The following is a 22,970-nucleotide window of genomic DNA, read 5'->3' on the forward strand; positions in this document are numbered from 1 at the left end:
TTTTCGCCCACAGATTGACCTGCATAGCAGCATCTTGGACAAGTCCTCGTGTGACACAGGCAGCAGATGTGTCTCCCAAGACGTCGAGATTCTCCTCAGAAAGTCACAGACTCTTCTTGACAGGTGCGTCTCTCCTCACACCTGTACCCTGCCCTGTCTACACCTGTCTTCCCCTTGTTTACACCGGGATATAGCTGCCTACACCTGTTTCTCTGTATAACATTGTCTACATCTGCATTTACCTGTATTCCCCTGTCTAAATTTGCTTACACTTGTCCACGCTTGTATTCTGCATCTGTCTGCTACACCTGTCTGCTACATCTGTCTTATACACCTGTCTGCTACACCTGCTATACCTGCCTGCTATATCTGCTACACCTGTCTGCTGCATCTGTCTGCTACACCTGTCTGCTACACCTGTCCTCTACACTTATCAACTATTCATCGGATCAAGAGCCTCTCACCAACATTGAGCTCTTAATGGCACAAGGTTTCGCTCAGTGTGGAGCTGTATGTTGACCGGATAAAGCTCTACAGTGAGCGAAATGTTCTCCCGTCATAGGGTGAACAGTCAACAACGTCTCGCACAGAGAATATTCACGGGGAAAAGCTAAAAATAAATATTTCGGAGGCCATCTTCATGTGCTGGAGCGAAACGAGCGAAACGTGAAGCCCTCCCTCATACGTTCCGTGTTGTTGATTAAGACACATGTGCAGCAGTTGGGTATTTTTATTGTTGAAACGTTTCGGCTACACAGTAGACTTCTTCAGTCAGATACAGAGGCAACAGGTGTTGTAGTGAAGCCAAGATATTGTAATCAGTCCCTCAACCTTGGAAACTATAGTATTTGAGGTGGTCAGTCCCTCAAATACTTCTGCTCTGCCTCTGTATATGACTGAAGAAACCTACAACCGTTGTAAAAGGTGTCTCCAGCAGGTACAACCATTGTAGCAGGTGTCTCCAGCAGGTACAACCATTGTAGCAGGTGTCTCCAGCAGGTACAACCATTGTAGCAGGTGTCTCCAGCAGGTACAACCATTGTAGCAGGTGTCTCCAGCAGGTACAACCATTGTAGCAGGTGTCTCCAGCAGGTACAACCATTGTAGCAGGTGTCTCCAGCAGTTACAACCATTGTAATATGTGTCTCCAGCAGGTACGACCATTGCAACAGGTGTCTTCAACAGGTACAACCATTGTAATATGTGTCTCCAGCAGGTACGACCATTGCAACAGGTGTCTTCAACAGGTAAAACCATTGTAGCATGTGTGTCGAGCAGGTACAACCACTGTAACGTGTTTCTCCAGCAGGTACGACCATCGCAGTGAAGGCAGCAGTGACAACACTGACAACAATGTGGTCCCTGGAGTGTTCACGAATGCTCTTCACTTGGCTGTTGATTATGGTTCTGCTGATGTGGTACGGCTGCTCCTGCGCTACGGTGTGGAACCTAACCGTGGGGGGATGATTAGTGGGGGTGGTGGGTGTGGGGTACCCGTGGGGGGAGGATGTGGGGGGTCCATTATAGCTGGGTGCCCAGGTACTGTCCAGAGTACCAGAGCAAGACTTTCCCCTCGTGCGTCACCCACTAGTGTGCTCAGTGTGGATAGAAGGAGCCTCAATACTGCTCACAGCTCATTTATGGGTTCACCCTCACCCCGATGCTCCCCAAGAGCTTCTCCGTGGTGTTCTCCCAGAGCATCTCCCCGGGCTTCCCCAAGAGGTTCTCCTAGGTGTTCGCCTCGTTCAGGGTCTCCGCGATCTTTCTGTTCCCGCTCGTCATCTCCTCTGGCAGGAGGTGACCGTGGGAGTCCCAGGGCACCCTCTCCCAGAGCCTCATCTCCCTTGTACTTCGTACCCCCACCCATACCCTACTCTGAACCCGAGGTGCGGCTGCGACCCCAAACCTTCCAGCGACACCAAATGATACAGCTTCAACAGACTGTGATGGCCGGGGACCCCATGCGGCAGGAGGAGAGGGTCAAAGGTCGCATGGCATCGCGTGTCCCAGAGGGGCCCAGGTCATCGGGCAGTGGCAGTGGTAGTAGTGGCATCGTCAGTGCTGGTCATGGCGGTGCTACTGCCGGCAGTGGAGCCACTGACGACGCTGCCTTCTGGCCCTCTGGAAGTGTTCCTTCTCCTTTTACACCCACTAATTTTCTGAGAGACAACAGGTTAGATTATAACGTAGATGTTAGAACAGATGCCAGAGTAGATACTAAGAAACAGTTAGTTACTGCCAAATCTTCGAAAAATGGGTCCAATGTGAGTGAAGATAAATCTAGAGTAGTGTTAGCTGGCGAAGCCAGGAACGATGCTACAGGCACTGCTCCAGGCAGCATGGAGAAGAACAGAGAGAAGACCAGGTCTCCCGGAGGCATTGAGGGCAGGAGCATCATTAAAGATGACTCCAGAAGGGACATTCTGAGGGAGCAAAGAGACAAAGACGAGAAGATGAAGGAAGCGAGGAAAGAGGCGACCACTAGGCGGGTATCCTGGGTACCTGGTGTTACTGACAACGCAGCAGCCACCAGGGATAAACCTGCTTACAAGAGACGTCACTCAGCGGTCGTCAAGTCCAGCGAAGTCACCTTCCAGCGCCAGAGATCCTTCTCTCTCGACAGTCAACAGGTAAGCTTCTCCAAGATAAACAATCCTAGTGGTGAACCTGTAAGGTTAATGTAAATTACGAACAACGATGGACCCAAAACTGATCTAGTGGAACGCCACTAGTGACCGGTTGCCATTCAGACTTGACCCTGTAATAAAGTCGGTAGAATTACCGACAATATGTAAAGTAAAAGGACACAAGTGCAACTAATGTGACATTTATTGTGGCAACGTTTCGCTCTCCAGGAGCTGGCTTGATAAAGCTCCTGGAGAGCGAAACGTTGCCACAATAAATGTCACATTAGTTGCACTTGTGTCCTTTTACTTTACAGACTTGACCCTGTTGATGCAAACTCTCTGCCTCCTATATTGTTGCCAGTTATTTCAAGAGTAAATATTTTCTTCCAGCCCCGAGACTTGTTTGTCAGAACTAACGAAATCGTAATGATTTAACTCGTGGCAAGTAAGTTGTAAAACTCCAGACTGGTACGTAAGCCACTTGGCCAGCTGGCTACAATAAGATTCATCCAACTAGGTCCAGTGGGACCCATGCTAACCTCCCTATTGGGTATAAATATACTTAGTTGGATGAATTGTAGCCATCTGGTCCAGTGGTTAACACAGGCTTCGAGTTTTACAGCGCACTTGCCGCGAGTTCAATCCCCACCCGTACCGTGATTTGATTCGTTTGTCATATTATGACTGTTACTATATCTTATTTTATTATCAGCTGTCATCAGCTGTCAGCCCAGGATAAGTCATGATGAACGACTGTCAGTGAAAAACAGAAGAATACTGTTTATTGTAAGCTCTGTAAATAGTGAGAGTTGGCCAGGGTAAGTACAAGGATGACAGTTTGCCAGGGTATGTACAAGGATGACAGTTGGCCAGGGTATGTACAAGGATGACAGTTGGCCAGGGTATGTACAAGGATGACAGTTGGCCAGGGTATGTACAAGCATGACAGTTGGCCAGGGTATGTACAAGGATAACAGTTGACCAGGGTATGTACAAGGATGACAGTTGGCCAGGGTATGTACAAGGATGACAGTTGGCCAGGGTATGTACAAGGATGACAGTTGGCCAGGGTAAGTACAAGGATGACAGTTGGCCAGGGTATGTACAAGGATGACAGTTGACCAGGGTATGTACAAGGATGACAGTTGGCCAGGGTATGTACAAGGATGACAGTTGGCCAGGGTATGTACAAGGATGACAGTTGACCAGGGTATGTACAAGGATGACAGTTGGCCAGGGTATGTACAAGGATGACAGTTGACCAGGGTATGTACAAGGATGACAGTTGGCCAGGGTAAGTACAAGGATGACAGTTGACCAGGGTATGTACAAGGATGACAGTTGGCCAGGGTAAGCACAAGGATGACAGTTGGCCAGGGTATGTACAAGGATGACAGTTGACCAGGGTATGTACAAGGATGACAGTTGGCCAGGGTATGTACAAGGATGACAGTTGGCCAGGGTATGTACAAGGATGACAGTTGGCCAGGGTAAGTACAAGAATGACAGTTGCCCAGGGTATGTACATGGAAGGCAGTTGGCCAGGGTATGTACAAGTATGACAGTTCGCCAGGGTATGTACAAGGATGACAGTTGGCCAGGGTAAGTACAAGAATGACAGTTGCCCAGGGTATGTACAAGGATGACAGTTGGCCAGGGTATGTACAAGGATGACAGTTCGCCAGGGTATGTACAAGGATGACAGTTGACCAGGGTATGTACAAGGATGACAGTTGGCCAGGGTAAGTACAAAGATGACAGTTGGCCAGGGTATGTACAAGGATGACAGTTGGCCAGGGTATGTACAAGGATGACAGTTCGCCAGGGTAAGTACAAGGATGACAGTTGGCCAGGGTATGTACAAGGATGACAGTTGGCCAGGGTATGTACAAGGATCACAGTTGGCCAGGGTATGTACAAGGATGACAGTTGACCAGGGTATGTACAAGGATGACAGTTGGCCAGGGTATGTACAAGGATGACAGTTGGCCAGGGTATGTACAAGGATGACAGTTGGCCAGGGTATGTACAAGGATGACAGTTGACCAGGGTATGTACAAGGATGACAGTTGGCCAGGGTAAGTACAAGGATGACAGTTGGCCAGGGTATGTACAAGGATGACAGTTGGCCAGGGTATGTACAAGGATCACAGTTGGCCAGGGTATGTACAAGGATGACAGTTGACCAGGGTATGTACAAGGATGACAGTTGGCCAGGGTATGTACAAGGATGACAGTTGGCCAGGGTATGTACAAGGATTACAGTTGGCCAGGGTATGTACAAGGATGACAGTTGACCAGGGTATGTACAAGGATGAAGGTTGGCCAGGGTATGTACAAGGATGACAGTTGGCCAGAGTATGTACAAGGATGACAGTTGGCCAGGGTATGTACAAGGATAACAGTTGGCCAGGGTATGTACAAGGATGACAGTTGGCCAGGGTATGTACAAGGATGACAGTTGGCCAGGGTATGTACAAGTATGACAGTTGGCCAGGGTATGTAGAAGGATGACAGTTGGCCAGGGTATGTACAAGGATGAGAATTGGCCAGGGTATGTACAAGGATAACAGATGGCCAGGGTATGTACAAGGATGACAGTTGGCCAGGGTATGTACAAGGATGACAGTTGGCCAGGGTATGTACAAGGATGACAGTTGGCCAGGGTATGTCCAAGGATGACAGTTGGCCAGGGTATGTCCAAGGACGACAGTTGGCCAGGGTATGTACAAGGATGACAGTTGGCCAGGGTATGTACAAGGATGACAGTTGGCCAGGGTATGTACAAGGATGACAGTTGGCCAGGGTATGTACAAGGATGACAGTTGGCCAGGGTATGTACAAGGATGACAGTTGGCCAGGGTATGCACAAGAATGACAGTTGGCCAGGGTATGTACAAGGACGACAGTTGGCCAGAGTATGTACAAGAATGACAGTTGGCCAGGGTATGTACAAGGATGACAGTTGGCCAGGGTATGTACAAGGATGACAGTTGGCCAGGGTATGTACAAGGATGACAGTTGGCCAGGGTATGTACAAGGATGACAGTTGGCCAGGGTATGTACAAGGATGACATTTGGCCAGGGTATGTACAAGGATGACAGTTAGCCAAAGTATGTATAAGGATGACAGTTGGCCAGGGTATGTACAAGAATGACAGTTGGGCAGGGTATGTACAAGGATGACAGTTGGCCAGGGTATGTACAAGAATGACAGTTGGCCAAAGAATGTACAAGAATGACAGTTGGCCAGGGTATGTACAAGGATGACAGTTGGCCAGGGTATGTACAAGGATGACAGTTGGCCAGGGTATGTACAAGAATGGCAATTGGCCAGGGTATGTACAAGAATGACAGTTGGCGAGGGTATGTACAAGAATGACAGTTGGCCAGGGTATGTATAAGGCTGACAGTTGGCGAGGGTATGTATAAGGATGACAGTTGGCGAGGGTATGTACAAGAAAGATAGTTGGCCAGGGTATGTACAAGGATGACAGTTGGCCAGGGTATGTACAAGAATGACACGTGGCCAGGGTATGTACAAGAATGACAGTTGGCCAGGGTATGTACAAGGATGATAGTTGGCCAGGGTATGTACAAGGATGACAGTTGGCCAGGGTATGTACAAGGATGACAGTTGGCCAGGGTATGTATAAGGATGACAGTTGACCAGGGTATGTACAAGGATGGCAGTTGGCCAGGGTATGTACAAGAATGACAGTTGGCCAGGGTATGTACAAGAATGACAGTTGGCCAGGGTATGTATAAGGATGACAGTTGGCCAGGGTGTGTATAAGGATGACAGTTGGCCAGGGTATGTATAAGAATGGCAATTGGCCAGGGTATGTACAAGAATGACAGTTGGCCGGGGTATGTACAAGAATGACAGTTGGCCAGGTTATGTACAAGGATGACAGTTGGCCAAGGTATGTACAAGGATGACAATTGGCCAGGGTATGTACAAGGATGACAGTTGGCCAGGGTATGTACAAGGATAACAGTTGGCCAGGGTATGTACAAGGATAACAGTTAGCCAGGGTATGTACAAGGATAACAGTTGGCCAGGGTATGTACAAGGATGACAGTTGGCCAGGGTATGTACAAGGATAACAGTTGGGCAGGGTATGTACAAGGATGACAGTTGGCCAGGGTATGTAAAAGGATAACAGTTGGACAGGGTATGTACAAGGATGACAGTTGGCCAGGGTATGTACAAGGATAACAGTTGGCCAGGGTATGTACAAGGATAACAGTTGGTCAGGGTATGTACAAGGATAACAGTTGGTCAGGGTATGTACAAAAATAACAGTTAGCCTGGGTATGTACAAGGATAACAGTTGGCCAGGGTACGTACAGGGATAACAGTTGACCTGGGTATGTACAAGGATAACAGTTGGCCAGGGTATGCACAAGGATGACAGTTGGCCAGGGTATGTACAAGGATGACAGTTGGCCAGGGTATGTACAAGGATGACAGTTGGCCAGGGTATGTACAAGGATGACATTTGGCCAGGGTATGTACAAGGATGACAGTTAGCCAAAGTATGTATAAGGATGACAGTTGGCCAGGGTATGTACAAGAATGACAGTTGGCCAGGGTATGTACAAGGATAACAGTTGGCCAGGGTATGTACAAGGATAACAGTTGGCCAGGGTATGTACAAGGATAACAGTTGGCCAGGGTATGTACAAGGATGACAGTTGGCCAGGGTATGTACAAGTATAACAGTTGGACAGGGTATGTACAAGGATGACAGTTGGCCAGGGTATGTACAAGGATAACAGTTGGCCAGGGTATGTACAAGGATGACAGTTGGCCAGGGTATGTAGAAGAATAACAGTTAGCCTGGGTATGTACAAGGATAACAGTTGGCCAGGGTACGTACAGGGATAACAGTTGACCTGGGTATGTACAAGGATAACAGTTGGCCAGGGTATGCACAAGGATGACAGTTGGCCAGGGTATGTACAAGGATGACAGTTGGCCAGGGTATGTACAAGGATGACAGTTGGGTAGGGTATGTACAAGAATGACAGTTGGCCAGGGTATGTACAAGGATAACAGTTGGAGAGGGTATGTACAAGGATGACAGTTGGCCAGGGTATATACAAGGATGACAGTTGGCCATGGTATGTACAAGGATGACAGTTGGCCAGATTATGTACAAGTATGACAGTTGGCCAGGGTATGTACAAGGATGACAGTTGGCCAGGGTATGTACAAGGATGACAGTTGGGCAGGGTATGTACAAGGATGACAGTTGGCCAGGGTATGCACAAGAATGACAGTTGGCCAGGGTATGTACAAGGACGACAGTTGGCCAGAGTATGTACAAGAATGACAGTTGGCCAGGGTATGTACAAGGATGACAGTTGGCCAGGGTATGTACAAGGATGACAGTTGGCCAGGGTATGTACAAGGATGACAGTTGGCCAGGGTATGTACAAGGATGACAGTTTGCCAGGGTATGTACAAGGATTACAGTTGGCCAGGGTATGTACAAGGATGACATTTGGCCAGGGTATGTACAAGGATGACAGTTAGCCAAAGTATGTATAAGGATGACAGTTGGCCAGGGTATGTACAAGAATGACAGTTGGCCAGGGTATGTACAAGGATGACAGTTGGGCAGGGTATGTACAAGAATGACAGTTGGCCAAGGAATGTACAAGAATGACAGTTGGCCAGGGTATGTACAAGAATGGCAATTGGCCAGGGTATGTACAAGAATGACAGTTGGCGAGGGTATGTACAAGAATGACCGTTGGCCAGGGTATGTATAAGGATGACAGTTGGCCAGGGTATGTACAAGGATGACAGTTGGCGAGGGTATGTACAAGAATGATAGTTGGCCAGGGTATGTACAAGGATGACAGTTGGCCAGGGTATGTACAAGAATGACACGTGGCCAGGGTATGTACAAGGATGACAGTTGGCCAGGGTATGTACAAGGATGACAGTTGGCCAGGGTATGTACAAGGATAACAGTTGGCCAGGGTATGTACAAGGATAACAGTTGGCCAGGGTATGTACAGTGATGACAGTTGGCCAGGGTTTGTACAGTGATGACAGTTGGCCAGGGTATGTACAGTGATGACAGTTGGCCAGTTTATGTACAAAAATGACAGTTCGCCAGGGTATGTACAAGGATGACAGTTGGCCAGGGTATGTACAAGGATGACAGTTGGCCAGGGTATGTACAAGGATGACAGTTGGCCAGGGTATGTACAAGGATGACAGTTGGCCAGGGTATGTACAAGGATGACAGTTGGCCAGGGTATGTACAAGGATGACAGTTGGCCAGGGTATGTACAAGGATGACAGTTGGGCAGGGTATGTACAAGGATGACAGTTGGGCAGGGTATGTACAAGGATGACAGTTGGCCAGGGTATGTACAAGGATGACAGTTGGCCAGGGTATGTACAAGGATGACAGTTGGCCAGGGTATGTACAAGGATGACAGTTGGGCAGGGTATGTACAAGGATGACAGTTGGGCAGGGTATGTATAAGGATGACAGTTGGCCAGGGTATGTACAAGGATGACAGTTGGCCAGGGTATGTACAAGGATGACAGTTGGCCAGGGTATGTACAAGGATGACAGTTGGCCAGGGTATGTACAAGGATGACAGTTGGCCAGGGTATGTACAAGGATGACAGTTGGCCAGGGTATGTACAAGGATGACAGTTGGCCAGGGTATGTACAAGGATGACAGTTGGCCAGGGTATGTACAAGGATGACAGTTGGCCAGGGTATGTACAAGGATGACAGTTGGCCAGGGTATATACAAGGATGACAGTTGGCCAGGGTATGTACAAGGATAACAGTTGGCCAGGGTATGTACAAGGATGACAGTTGGCCAGGGTATGTACAAGGATGACAGTTGGCCAGGGTATGTACAAGGATGACAGTTGGCCAGGGTATGTACAAGGATGACAGTTGGCCAGGGTATGTACAAGGATGACAGTTGGCCAGGGTATGTACAAGGATGACAGTTGGCCAGGGTATGTACAAGGATGACAGTTGGCCAGGGTATGTACAAGGATAACAGTTGGCCAGGGTATGCACAAGGATGACAGTTGGCCAGGGTATGTACAAGGATAACAGTTGGCCAGGGTATGTACAAGGATAACAGTTGGCCAGGGTATGTACAAGGATGACAGTTGGCCAGGGTATGTACAAGGATAACAGTTGGCCAGGGTATGCACAAGGATGACAGTTGGCCAGGGTATGTACAAGGATAACAGTTGGCCAGGGTATGTACAAGGATGACAGTTGGCCAGGGTATGTACAAGGATAACAGTTGGCCAGGGTATGTACAAGGATAACAGTTGGCCAGGGTATGTACAAGGATGACAGTTGGCCAGGGTATGTACAAGGATAACAGTTGGCCAGGGTATGTACAAGGATAACAGTTGGCCAGGGTATGTACAAGGATGACAGTTGGCCAGGGTATGTACAAGGATAACAGTTGGCCAGGGTATGTACAAGGATAACAGTTGGCCAGGGTATGTACAAGGATGACAGTTGGCCAGGGTATGTACAAGGATAACAGTTGGCCAGGGTATGTACAAGGATAACAGTTGGCCAGGGTATGTACAAGGATGACAGTTGGCCAGGGTATGTACAAGGATGACAGTTGGCCAGGGTATGTACAAGGATAACAGTTGGCCAGGGTATGTACAAGGATGACAGTTGGCCAGGGTATGTACAAGGATAACAGTTGGCCAGGGTATGTACAAGGATAACAGTTGGCCAGGGTATGTACAAGGATGACAGTTGGCCAGGGTATGTACAAGGATAACAGTTGGCCAGGGTATGTACAAGGATAACAGTTGGCCAGGGTATGTACAAGGATGACAGTTGGCCAGGGTATGTACAAGGATAACAGTTGGCCAGGGTATGTACAAGGATAACAGTTGGCCAGGGTATGTACAAGGATGACAGTTGGCCAGGGTATGTACAAGGATAACAGTTGGCCAGGGTATGTACAAGGATAACAGTTGGCCAGGGTATGTACAAGGATGACAGTTGGCCAGGGTATGTACAAGGATGACAGTTGGCCAGGGTATGTACAAGGATAACAGTTGGCCAGGGTATGTACAAGGATAACAGTTGGCCAGGGTATGTACAAGGATGACAGTTGGCCAGGGTATGTACAAGGATGACAGTTGGCCAGGGTATGTACAAGGATAACAGTTGGCCAGGGTATGTACAAGGATAACAGTTGGCCAGGGTATGTACAAGGATGACAGTTGGCCAGGGTATGTACAAGGATAACAGTTGGCCAGGGTATGTACAAGGATAACAGTTGGCCAGGGTATGTACAAGGATGACAGTTGGCCAGGGTATGTACAAGGATGACAGTTGGCCAGGGTATGTACAAGGATAACAGTTGGCCAGGGTATGTACAAGGATGACAGTTGGCCAGGGTATGTACAAGGATAACAGTTGGCCAGGGTATGTACAAGGATAACAGTTGGCCAGGGTATGTACAAGGATGACAGTTGGCCAGGGTATGTACAAGGATAACAGTTGGCCAGGGTATGTACAAGGATGACAGTTGGCCAGGGTATGTACAAGGATGACAGTTGGCCAGGGTATGTACAAGGATGACAGTTGGCCAGGGTATGTACAAGGATGACAGTTGGCCAGGGTATGTACAAGGATGACAGTTGGCCAGGGTATGTACAAGGATAACAGTTGGCCAGGGTATGTACAAGGATAACAGTTGGCCAGGGTATGTACAAGGATGACAGTTGGCCAGGGTATGTACAAGGATAACAGTTGGCCAGGGTATGTACAAGGATGACAGTTGGCCAGGGTATGTACAAGGATGACAGTTGGCCAGGGTATGTACAAGGATGACAGTTGGCCAGGGTATGTACAAGGATGACAGTTGGCCAGGGTATGTACAAGGATGACAGTTGGCCAGGGTATGTACAAGGATGACAGTTGGCCAGGGTATGTACAAGGATGACAGTTGGCCAGGGTATGTACAAGGATGACAGTTGGCCAGGGTATGTACAAGGATGACAGTTGGCCAGGGTATGTACAAGGATGACAGTTGGCCAGGGTATGTACAAGGATGACAGTTGGCCAGGGTATGTACAAGGATGACAGTTGGCCAGGGTATGTACAAGGATAACAGTTGGCCAGGGTATGTACAAGGATAACAGTTGGCCAGGGTATGTACAAGGATGACAGTTGGCCAGGGTATGTACAAGGATAACAGTTGGCCAGGGTATGTACAAGGATAACAGTTGGCCAGGGTATGTACAAGGATGACAGTTGGCCAGGGTATGTACAAGGATGACAGTTGGCCAGGGTATGTACAAGGATAACAGTTGACCAGGGTATGTACAAGGATGACAGTTGGCCAGGGTATGTACAAGGATGACAGTTGGCCAGGGTATGTACAAGGATGACAGTTGGCCAGGGTATGTACAAGGATGACAGTTGGCCAGGGTATGTACAAGGATGACAGTTGGCCAGGGTATGTACAAGGATGACAGTTGGCCAGGGTATGTACAAGGATGACAGTTGGCCAGGGTATGTACAAGGATGACAGTTGGCCAGGGTATGTACAAGGATGACAGTTGGCCAGGGTATGTACAAGGATGACAGTTGGCCAGGGTATGTACAAGGATGACAGTTGGCCAGGGTATGTACAAGGATGACAGTTGGCCAGGGTATGTACAAGGATGACAGTTGGCCAGGGTATGTACAAGGATGACAGTTGGCCAGGGTATGTACAAGGATGACAGTTGGCCAGGGTATGTACAAGGATGACAGTTGGCCAGGGTATGTACAAGGATGACAGTTGGCCAGGGTATGTACAAGGATGACAGTTGGCCAGGGTATGTACAAGGATGACAGTTGGCCAGGGTATGTACAAGGATGACAGTTGGCCAGGGTATGTACAAGGATGACAGTTGGCCAGGGTATGTACAAGGATGACAGTTGGCCAGGGTATGTACAAGGATGACAGTTGGCCAGGGTATGTACAAGAATGACAGTTGGCCAGGGTATGTACAAGGATGACAGTTCACATTCTCTTCCACTATTCTATTTATTTTTCAACTATTATCTTTGAGTTTAAGGACAGGTTAGTTCCATAACCTTAAACAAAAGGTTCTTTGACTCCCTTAAAATGTTCTTTGACTCCCTTAAAAGGTTCTTTGACTGCCTTAAAAGGTTCTTTGACTCTCTTGAAAGGTTCTTTGACTCCCTTAAAAGATTCTTTGACTGCCTTAAAAGGTTCTTTTACTCCCTTAAAAGGTTCTTTGACTCCCTTAAAAGGTTCTTTGACTGCCTTAAAAGGTTCTTTTACTCCCTTAAAAGGTTCTTTGACTCCCTTAAAAGATTCTTTGACTGCTTTAAAAGGTTCTTTTACTCCCTTAAAAGGTTCTTTGACTCCCTTAAAACGTTCTTTGACTCCATTAAAAGGGTCTTTACTCCCTTAAAAGGTATACAGGAGGGCCCTGCTTGTACAGCAGGTTAGGTTCCGGGCTACCGCTGTACAGGCGGGTCCTGCTTGTACAGCAGGTTAGTTTCCGGGCTACTGCTGTACAGGAGGGTCCTGCTTGTACAGCAGGTTAGGTTCCGGGCTACTGCTGTACAGGAGGGTCCTGCTTGTACAGCAGGTTAGGTTCCGGGCTACTGCTGTACAGGAGGGTCCTGCGTGTACAGCAGGTTAGGTTCCGGGTTACCGCTGTACAGGAGGGTCCTGCTTGTACGGCAGGTTAGGTTCCGGGCTACTGCTGTACAGGAGGGTCCTGCTTGTACAGCAGGTTAGGTTCCGGGCTACCGCTGTACAGGAGGTCCCTGCTTGTACAGCAGGTTTTGTTCCGTTCTACCGCTGTACAAGAGGGTCCTGCTTGTACAACAGGTTAGGTTCCGGGCTACCACTGTACATGAGGGTCCTGCTTGTACAGCAGGTTAGGTTCCGGGCTACCGCTGTACAGGAGGGTCCTGCTTGTACAGCAGGTTAGGTTCCGGGCTACAGCTGTACAGGAGGGCCCTGCTTGTACAGCAGGTTAGGTTCCGGGCTACTGCTGTACAGGAGGGTTCTGCTTGTACAGCAGGTTTTGTTCCGTTCTACCGCTGTACAGGAGGGTCCTGCTTGTACAGCAGGTTAGGTTCCGGGCTACCACTGTACATGAGGGTCCTGCTTGTACAGCAGGTTAGGTTCCGGGCTACCGCTGTACAGGAGGGTCCTGCTTGTACAGCAGGTTAGGTTCCGGGCTACAGCTGTACAGGAGGGCCCTGCTTGTACAGCAGGTTAGGTTCCGGGCTACTGCTGTACAGGAGGGTTCTGCTTGTACAGCAGGTTTTGTTCCGTTCTACCGCTGTACAGGAGGGTCCTGCTTGTACAGCAGGTTAGGTTCCGGGCTACCACTGTACATGAGGGTCCTGCTTGTACAGCAGGTTAGGTTCCGGGCTACCGCTGTACAGGAGGGTCCTGCTTGTACAGCAGGTTAGGTTCCGGGCTACAGCTGTACAGGAGGGCCCTGCTTGTACAGCAGGTTAGGTTCCGGGCTACTGCTGTACAGGAGGGCCCTGCTTGTACAGCAGGTTAGGTTCCAGGCTACCTCTGTACAGGAGGGCCCTGCTTGTACAGCAGGTTAGGTTCCGGGCTACCGCTGTACAGGAGGGCCCTGCTTGTACAGCAGGTTAGGTTCCGGGCTACTGCTTTACAGGAGGGCCCTGCTGGTACAGCAGGTTAGGTTCCGGGCTACTGCTGTACAGGAGGGCCCTGCTTGCACAGCAGGTTAGGTTCCAGGCTACTGTTGTACAGGAGGGCCCTGCTTGTACAGCAGGTTAGGTTCCAGGCTACTGATGTACAGGAGGGCCCTGCTTGTACAGCAGGTTAGGTTCCAGGCTACTGCTGTACAGGAGGGCCCTGCTTGTACAGCAGGTTAGGTTCCAGGCTACTGCTGTACAGGAGGGTCCTGCTTTTACAGCAGGTTAGGTTTCAGGCTACTGCTGTACAGGAGGGCCCTGCTTGTACAGCAGGTTAGATTCCAGGCTACTGCTGTACAGGAGGGCCCTGCTTGTACAGCAGGTTAGGTTCCAGGCTACTGCTGTACAGGAGGGCCCTGCTTGTACAGCAGGTTAGGTTCCAGGCTACTGCTGTACAGGAGGGTCCTGCTTGTACAGCAGGTTAGGTTCCAGGCTACTGCTGTACAGGAGGGCCCTGCTTGTACAGCAGGTTAGGTTCCGGGCTACTGCTGTACAGGAGGGCCCTGCTTGTAAAGCAGGTTGGGTTCCGGGCTACTGCTGTACAGGAGGGCCCTGCTTGTACAGCAGGTTATGTTCCAGGCTACTGCTGTACAGGAGGGCCCTGCTTGTACAGCAGGTTAGGTTCTGGGCTACTGCTGTACAGGAGGGCCCTGCTTGTACAGCAGGTTAGGCTCCATGCTACTGCTGTACAGGAGGGCCCTGCTTGTACAGCAGGTTAGGTTCCGGGCTACTGCTGTACAGGAGGGCCCTGCTTGTACAGCAGGTTAGGTTCCGGGTTACTGCTGTACAGGAGGGCCCTGCTTGTACAGCAGGTTAGGTTCCAGGCTACTGCTGTATAGGAGGGCCCTGCTTGTACAGCAGGTTAGGTTCCAGGCTACTGCTGTACAGGAGGGCCCTGCTTGTACAGCAGGTTAGGTTCCAGGCTACTGCTGTACAGGAGGGCCCTGCTTGTACAGCAGGTTAGGTTCCAGGCTACTGCTGTACAGGAGGGTCCTGCTTGTACAGCAGGTTAGGTTCCAGGCTACTGCTGTACAGGAGTGCCCTGCTTGTACAGCAGGTTAGGTTCCAGGCTACTGCTGTACAGGAGGGACCTGCTTGTACAGCAGGTTAGGTTCCGGGCTACTGCTGTACAGGAGGGCCTTGCTTGTACAGCAGGTTAGGTTCCAGGCTACTGCTGTACAGGAGGGCCCTGCTTGTACAGCAGGTTAGGTTCCAGGCTACTGCTGTACAGGAGGGCCCTGCTTGTACAGCAGGTTAGGTTCCAGGCTACTGCTGTACAGGAGGGCCCTGCTTGTACAGCAGGTTAGGTTCCAGGCTACTGCTGTACAGGAGGGCCCTACTTGTACAGCAGGTTAGGTTCCAGGCTACTGCTGTACAGGAGGGCCCTGCTTGTGCAGCAGGTTAGGTTCCAGGCTACTGCTGTACAGGAGGGCCCTGCTTGTACAGCAGGTTAGGTTCCAGGCTACTGCTGTACAGGAGGTCCCTGCTTGTGCAGCAGGTTAGGTTCCAGGCTACTGCTGTACAGGAGGGCCCTGCTTGTACAGCAGGTTAGGTTCCAGGCTACTGCTGTACAGGAGGGCCCTGCTTGTACAGCAGGTTAGGTTCCAGGCTACTGCTGTACAGGAGGGCCCTGCTTGTACAGCAGGTTAGGTTCCGGGCTACTGCTGTACAGGAGTGCCCTGCTTGTACAGCAGGTTAGGTTCCAGGCTACTGCTGTACAGGAGGGCCCTGCTTGTACAGCAGGTTAGGTTCCAGGCTACTGCTGTACAGGAGGGCCCTGCTTGTACAGCAGGTTAGGTTCCAGGCTACTGCTGTACAGGAGGGCCCTGCTTGTACAGCAGGTTAGGTTCCAGGCTACTGCTGTACAGGAGGGCCCTGCTTGTACAGCAGGTTAGGTTCCAGGCTACTGCTGTACAGGAGGGCCCTGCTTGTACAGCAGGTTAGGTTCCAGGCTACTGCTGTACAGGAGGGCCCTGCTTGTACAGCAGGTTAGGTTCCAGGCTACTGCTGTACAGGAGGGCCCTGCTTGTACAGCAGGTTAGGTTCCAGGCTACTGCTGTACAGGAGGGCCCTGCTTGTACAGCAGGTTAGTTTCCAGGCTACTGCTGTACAGGAGTGCCCTGCTTGTACAGCAGGTTAGGTTCCAGGCTACTGCTGTACAGGAGGGCCCTGCTTGTACAGCAGGTTAGGTTCCAGGCTACTGCTGTACTGGAGTGCCCTGCTTGTACAGCAGGTTAGGTTCCAGGCTACTGCTGTACAGGATGGCCCTGCTTGTACAGCAGGTTAGGTTCCAGGCTACTGCTGTACTGGAGTGCCCTGCTTGTACAGCAGGTTAGGTTCCAGGCTACTGCTGTACAAGAGGGCCCTGCTTGTACAGCAGGTTAGGTTCCAGGCTACTGCTGTACAGGAGGGCCCTGCTTGTACAGCAGGTTAGGTTCCAGGCTACTGCTGTACAGGAGGGCCCTGCTTGTACAGCAGGTTAGGTTCCAGGCTACTGCTGTACAGGAGGGCTCTGCTTGTACAGCAGGTTAGGTTCCAGGCTACTGCTGTACAGGAGGGCCCTGCTTGTACAGCAGGTTAGGTTCCAGGCTACTGCTGTACAGGAGGGCCCTGCTTGTACAGCAGGTTAGGTTCCAGGCTACTGCTGTACAGGAGGACCCTGCTTGTACAGCAGGTTAGGTTCCAGGCTACTGCTGTACAGGAGGGCCCTGCTTGTACAGCAGGTTAGGTTCCAGGCTACTGCTGTACAGGAGGGCCCTGCTTGTACAGCAAGTTAGGTTCCAAGCTACTGCTGTACAGGAGTGCCCTGCTTGTACAGCAGGTTAGGTTCCAGGCTACTGCTGTACAGGAGGGCTCTGCTTGTACAGCAGGTTAGGTTCCAGGCTACTGCTGTACAGGAGGGCCCTGCTTGTACAGCAGGTTAGGTTCCAGGCTACTGATGTACAGGATGGCCCTGCTTGTACAGCAGGTTAGGTTCCAGGCTACTGCTGTACAGGAGGGCCCTGCTTGTACAGCAGGTTAGGTTCCAGGCTACTGCTGTACAGGAGGGCCCTGTTTGTACAGCAGGTTAGGTTCCAGGCTACTGCTGTACAGGAGGGCCCTGCTTGTACAGCAGGTTAGGTTCCAGGCTACTGCAGTACAGGAGGACCCTGCTTGTACAGCAGGTTAGGTTCCAGGCTACTGCTGTACAGGAGGGCCCTGCTTGTACAGCAGGTTAGGTTCCAGGCTACTGCTGTACAGGAGGGCCCTGCTTGTACAGCAGGTTAGGTTCCAGGCTACTGCTGTACAGGAGTGCCCTGCTTGTACAGCAGGTTAGGTTCCAGGCTACTGCTGTACAGGAGGGCCCTGCTTGTACAGCAGGTTAGGTTCCAGGCTACTGCTGTACAGGAGGGCCCTGCTTGTACAGCAGGTTAGGTTCCAGGCTACTGCTGTACAGGAGGGCCCTGCTTGTACAGCAGGTTAGGTTCCAGGCTACTGCTGTACAGGAGGTCCCTGCTTGTACAGCAGGTTAGGTTCCAGGCTACTGCTGTACAGGAGGGCCCTGCTTGTACAGCAGGTTAGGTTCCAGGCTACTGCTGTACAGGAGGGCCCTGCTTGTACAGCAGGTTAGGTTCCAGGCTACTGCTGTACAGGAGGGCCCTGCTTGTACAGCAGGTTAGGTTCCAGGCTACTGCTGTACAGGAGGACCCTGCTTGTACAGCAGGTTAGGTTCCGGGCTACTGCTGTACAGGAGGGCCCTGCTTGTACAGCAGGTTAGGTTCCAGGCTACTGCTGTACAGGAGTGCCCTGCTTGTACAGCAGGTTAGGTTCCAGGCTACTGCTGTACAGGAGGGCCCTGCTTGTACAGCAGGTTAGGTTCCAGGCTACTGCTGTACAGGAGGGCCCTGCTTGTACAGCAGGTTAAGTTCCAGGCTACTGCTGTACAGGAGGGCCCTGCTTGTACAGCAGGTTAGGTTCCAGGCTACCGCTGTACAGGAGGGCCCTGCTTGTACAGCAGGTTAGGTTCCAGGCTACTGCTGTACAGGAGGGTCCTGCTTGTACAGCAGGTTAGGTTCCAGGCTACTGCTGTACAGGAGGGCCCTGCTTGTACAGCAGGTTAGGTTCCAGGCTACTGCTGTACAGGAGGGCCCTGCTTGTACAGCAGGTTAGATTCCAGGCTACTGCTGTACAGGAGGGCCCTGCTTGTACAGCAGGTTAGGTTCCAGGCTACTGCTGTACAGGAGTGCCCTGCTTGTACAGCAGGTTAGGTTCCAGGCTACTGCTGTACAGGAGGGCCCTGCTTGTACAGCAGGTTAGGTTCCAGGCTACTGCTGTACAGGAGGGCCCTGCTTGTACAGCAGGTTAGGTTCCAGGCTACTGCTGTACAGGAGTGCCCTGTTTGTACAGCAGGTTAGGTTCCAGGCTACTGCTGTACAGGAGGGCCCTGCTTGTACAGCAGGTTAGATTCCAGGCTACTGCTGTACAGGAGGGCCCTGCTTGTACAGCAGGTTAGGTTCCAGGCTACTGCTGTACAGGAGTGCCCTGCTTGTACAGCAGGTTAGGTTCCAGGCTACTGCTGTACAGGAGTGCCCTGCTTGTACAGCAGGTTAGGTTCCAGGCTACTGCTGTACAGGAGGGCCCTGCTTGTACAGCAGGTTAGGTTCCAGGCTACTGCTGTACAGGAGTGCCCTGCTTGTACAGCAGGTTAGGTTCCAGGCTACTGCTGTACAGGAGGGCCCTGCTTGTACAGCAGGTTAAGTTCCAGGCTACTGCTGTACAGGAGGGCCCTGCTTGTACAGCAGGTTAGGTTCCAGGCTACTGCTGTACAGGAGTGCCCTGCTTGTACAGCAGGTTAGGTTCCAGGCTACTGCTGTACAGGAGGGCCCTGCTTGTACAGCAGGTTAGGTTCCAGGCTACTGCTGTACAGGAGTGCCCTGCTTGTACAGCAGGTTAGGTTCCAGGCTACTGCTGTACAGGAGGGCTCTGCTTGTACAGCAGGTTAGGTTCCAGGCTACTGCTGTACAGGAGTGCCCTGCTTGTACAGCAGGTTAGGTTCCAGGCTACTGCTGTACAGGAGGGCTCTGCTTGTACAGCAGGTTAGGTTCCAGGCTACTGCTGTACAGGAGGGCCCTGCTTGTACAGCAGGTTAGGTTCCGGGCTACCGCTGTAAAGCGAAAATCGATGTAAAGTGAACCATAGCCTTTTTCAGTTTTAAATACATTTGAAAGACTTATAACATGTTTACACTATCATATATTAAGTTAGCAATAAAGTGAGACCTAAAAAATGTATTTACAGTTCACACATTACTTGACTCACGAAATCGTAATGACACGATTGCAAACAATCCCGGCCGGGGGTATGGTTTGTTTGTAATCGTGTCATTACGATTTCGTGAGTCATGTTGACGGCAGTGAAGGGACTTGAGCTAGAGTTCGTCACGGCCACGCTAGCTGGAGATTCGTCTGTAAAAACTTGCATTTGTGGTCACAGAGGTGCCTGTGCTAACTTTCCTATGGTGTAGAAATATACCTAGTTGGATGAATCTTATTGTGGCTAGCTGGTCTAGTGGCTAACGCGACGGTCTGGAGTTTTGAGACTCTCTGACCGCGGGTTCAATCCCGGCCGGGGTATGGTTTGGTTTCACACATTACTTAAAATATTTTCGACCTTATTTATAGTGAGTGGTGAATATAATTATGATAGGAATGAAGACTGGATATAGGTGAAAACCATTGCAGTAGTGAAGTGCTGTAAAACGAGACTTTGTAATACAAAGCGCCTTAAAGTGGACAGGGAGACGAACTGCGGCCTGCAGATTGACAGTCTGATACTCTACTGCTCGGTAGCGCGACGGACTCTCAATCTGCAGACCTCGGTTCGTCTCTCCGTCCACCATTCTATTTATACACTGACAGTTTTTCATTACAACTTAATTTGAGTCCACTAATTTGTTGTTCCTTCCTGTGGTGTGTGTGTGTGTGTGCTGTAGCAGGTGAGGTTATCCATGCCTGGCTCAGCATCATGGCTGGTAGTTCCCAGACCTGTCATCTCCACTGAGAACAGCACCACGCGCCTCACTGAGCCTCGCGGGGAGAGAGATCGCTCGGAGCCACGCTACTTTACCTTCTCCGATGTACATCCTTGTACGTGGGAAGCTCACCCTGCGCACTCCGCCACTACTAGCGGCTCCGGGCGAGGCTCCAGTACCACCAGAGGGCCATCTACCCACACCAGTGGTGGTACCAGTGACCCTTCCTCCAGATTTCTTGTTCTCAATCCGGACGTTCCCCGCGAACGCCTGGTCACCTACACCAGCACGGAAGGAGCGAGACTTACGTTCGCCGACCTCTACACTCGCGACTACCTATACACCCTTCCTGTGTTGTTCCTGGCGGCTGCTAGAGGGAACTCAGCCATCACCTACCTCCTTCTGAAGTACGGAGCAGCTCCCGCTGTTACCGACGCCATGGGTAACACGCCGCTCCACATTGCGGCCTGCCAGATGAACATAGCCTGGGAGAGCGTCCTCGATCTCCTCGAGTACGGAGCTCCAATATCTCGTGCCAACAGCGTCGGCAACAGAGCTCTTGATCTTCAGCCAGCGCTCGTTAGGTGAGCTTTATAAAGCTCTGTTGAATGTAGCAAGGTAGAAAAACATCTGCCTTTCGCTCTGAGTGGAGTTTTATTTCGATAAAGCTCTACATGGAGCGAAACATAGTCACTTTTGTCATTGTAAAGTTTTAGCCACTCTTATCATAGCTTTAGCCACTTATCATAAAGTTTTAGCCACTCTTATCACAGCTTTAGCCACTTATCATAAAGTTTTAGCCACTCTTATCATAGCTTTAACCACTTATCATAAAGTTTTAGCCACTCTTATCATAGCTTTAGCCACTTATCATAAAGTTTTAGCCACTCTTATCACAGCTTTAGCCACTTATCATAAAGTTTTAGCCACTCTTATCATAGCTTTAGCCACTTATCATAAAGTTTTAGCCACAGGTCATAACTTTTTCTAATTATATTTTTTCGCCAGTGTTGAATTCTGTGTGACTGATCCCCTGTGACTCCTCCTAGGTTACAGGAACAGCTGGTACTGGACTGTTTCGCCACTTTCGACCCCCCGGCAAGAGTGGAACCTGACCCAGTGACCTGCTCCAACCGTGACCTGGCTTCAGGTCCCGTGAGGCAGTCGTCGAACCTGCTGCGTCGCCTTCAGGGTGTGGCCAGCAGGGACAAGACCAGCGGTGGGGTGACCAACACCACCTCCAGTCTGCGGGGTCGAGTCCCTGGGGGTCGAACTGGGGTTCTCAGGGGAGAGAAGGAGGAAGATAACAGTGTGTCTTCAAGTGACGCTGCTGTACTGCAGTCTACGGGGAGCGTTCGTAGCAGGGGAGGATCTACACCTGGCCCACCTGCTGACTATCGTAGTAAGGTGACTATCTTAACACCCCCACCTGCTGACTATCGTAGCAAGGTGACTATCTTAACACCCACACCTGATGACTATCGTAGCAAGGTAACTATCTTAACACCCCCACCTGATGACTATCGTAGCAAGGTAACTATCTCAACACCCCCACTTGCTGACTATCGTAGTAAGGTAACTATCTCAACACCCCCACTTGCTGACTATCGTAGTAAGGTAACTATCTTAACACCCCCACCTGATGACTATCGTAGCAAGGTAACTATCTCAACACCCCCACTTGCTGACTATCGTAGCAAGGTGACTATCTTAACTACCCCCCTCCCTAGGTACAACCCCATCCAGGAATCTCCACTTGAATTCGATCATCACCAGCAGTTCCTCCCTTGTTCCTAATCCTACTATTTATACTGCTACTACTTATAAGAATCATTTCATATATTAGAGCAACCAGGATACAAAAACTATCATTGTACCACTAGCAACTAGCGTTGATGGTAGTGGTAACATGGTCATGTCAGTGTTCCACTTAAAAACACATGTTTTAAACATGTGACGTATTAATCTGGTGACTTGTATCAGCTCCTCTCAACAAGTGACAAGTAACTCCAGGAAGGTGAATATAAACTCCCGTAGGAACACCAAAATTATTCTTGTTACACCTGTGTCTAGGGGTTTAATATCAATTATTCGTGAAAATAAACTGTAGATTCTAGTAGTATCTTGTATTAACTACAGTGGCATTTAGATGTAAATATATATTTGATTTACACGGTAAATAACATCAGATTTACGTTTGTAATGGGAGACTTGTTGTTGGTAGTTTGTAAATTGTATACAGTAATGTTCAACTATGACTTACTGGCTGTTGTGTACCTCAGAGAATAGTAGACTGACATGGTAGTAAATACCAGCCATACTGCTGTCGCTATCCATACTGCTGACACCAGCTTCCTTGGTCAACACACTGCTGATGCCAGCTTTCTTAGTCAACACACTGCTGACGCCAGTTTCTTGGTTAACATACTGCTGACGCCAGTTTCTTGGTTAACATACTGCTGACACTAGCTTTCTTGGTCAACACACTGCTGACGCCAGTTTCTTGGTTAACATACTGCTGACACCAGCTTTCTTGGTCAACACACTGCTGACGCCAGCTTTCTTGGTTAACATACTGCTGACACC

General features: G+C 50.1%; 1 protein-coding gene across 1 annotated transcript; it reads left to right on the plus strand.

Annotated features, from left to right (window-relative positions):
- The first annotated feature begins 1,545 nt into the window (after positions 1-1,545).
- LOC128698672 (uncharacterized) lies at positions 1,546-22,181 on the plus strand. The gene is made up of 3 exons (XM_053791009.2): positions 1,546-2,630; positions 20,349-20,968; positions 21,434-22,181. The coding sequence occupies exons 1-3, from the start codon at positions 1,641-1,643 to the stop codon at positions 22,179-22,181; spliced, it is 2,358 nt and encodes a 785-aa protein (XP_053646984.2). The 5' UTR covers positions 1,546-1,640.
- Positions 22,182-22,970: the final 789 nt, after the last annotated feature.

The sequence above is a fragment of the Cherax quadricarinatus genome, chromosome 88 (assembly GCF_038502225.1).
Source record: "Cherax quadricarinatus isolate ZL_2023a chromosome 88, ASM3850222v1, whole genome shotgun sequence".
In the NCBI taxonomy this organism is placed as follows: domain Eukaryota; kingdom Metazoa; phylum Arthropoda; class Malacostraca; order Decapoda; family Parastacidae; genus Cherax; species Cherax quadricarinatus.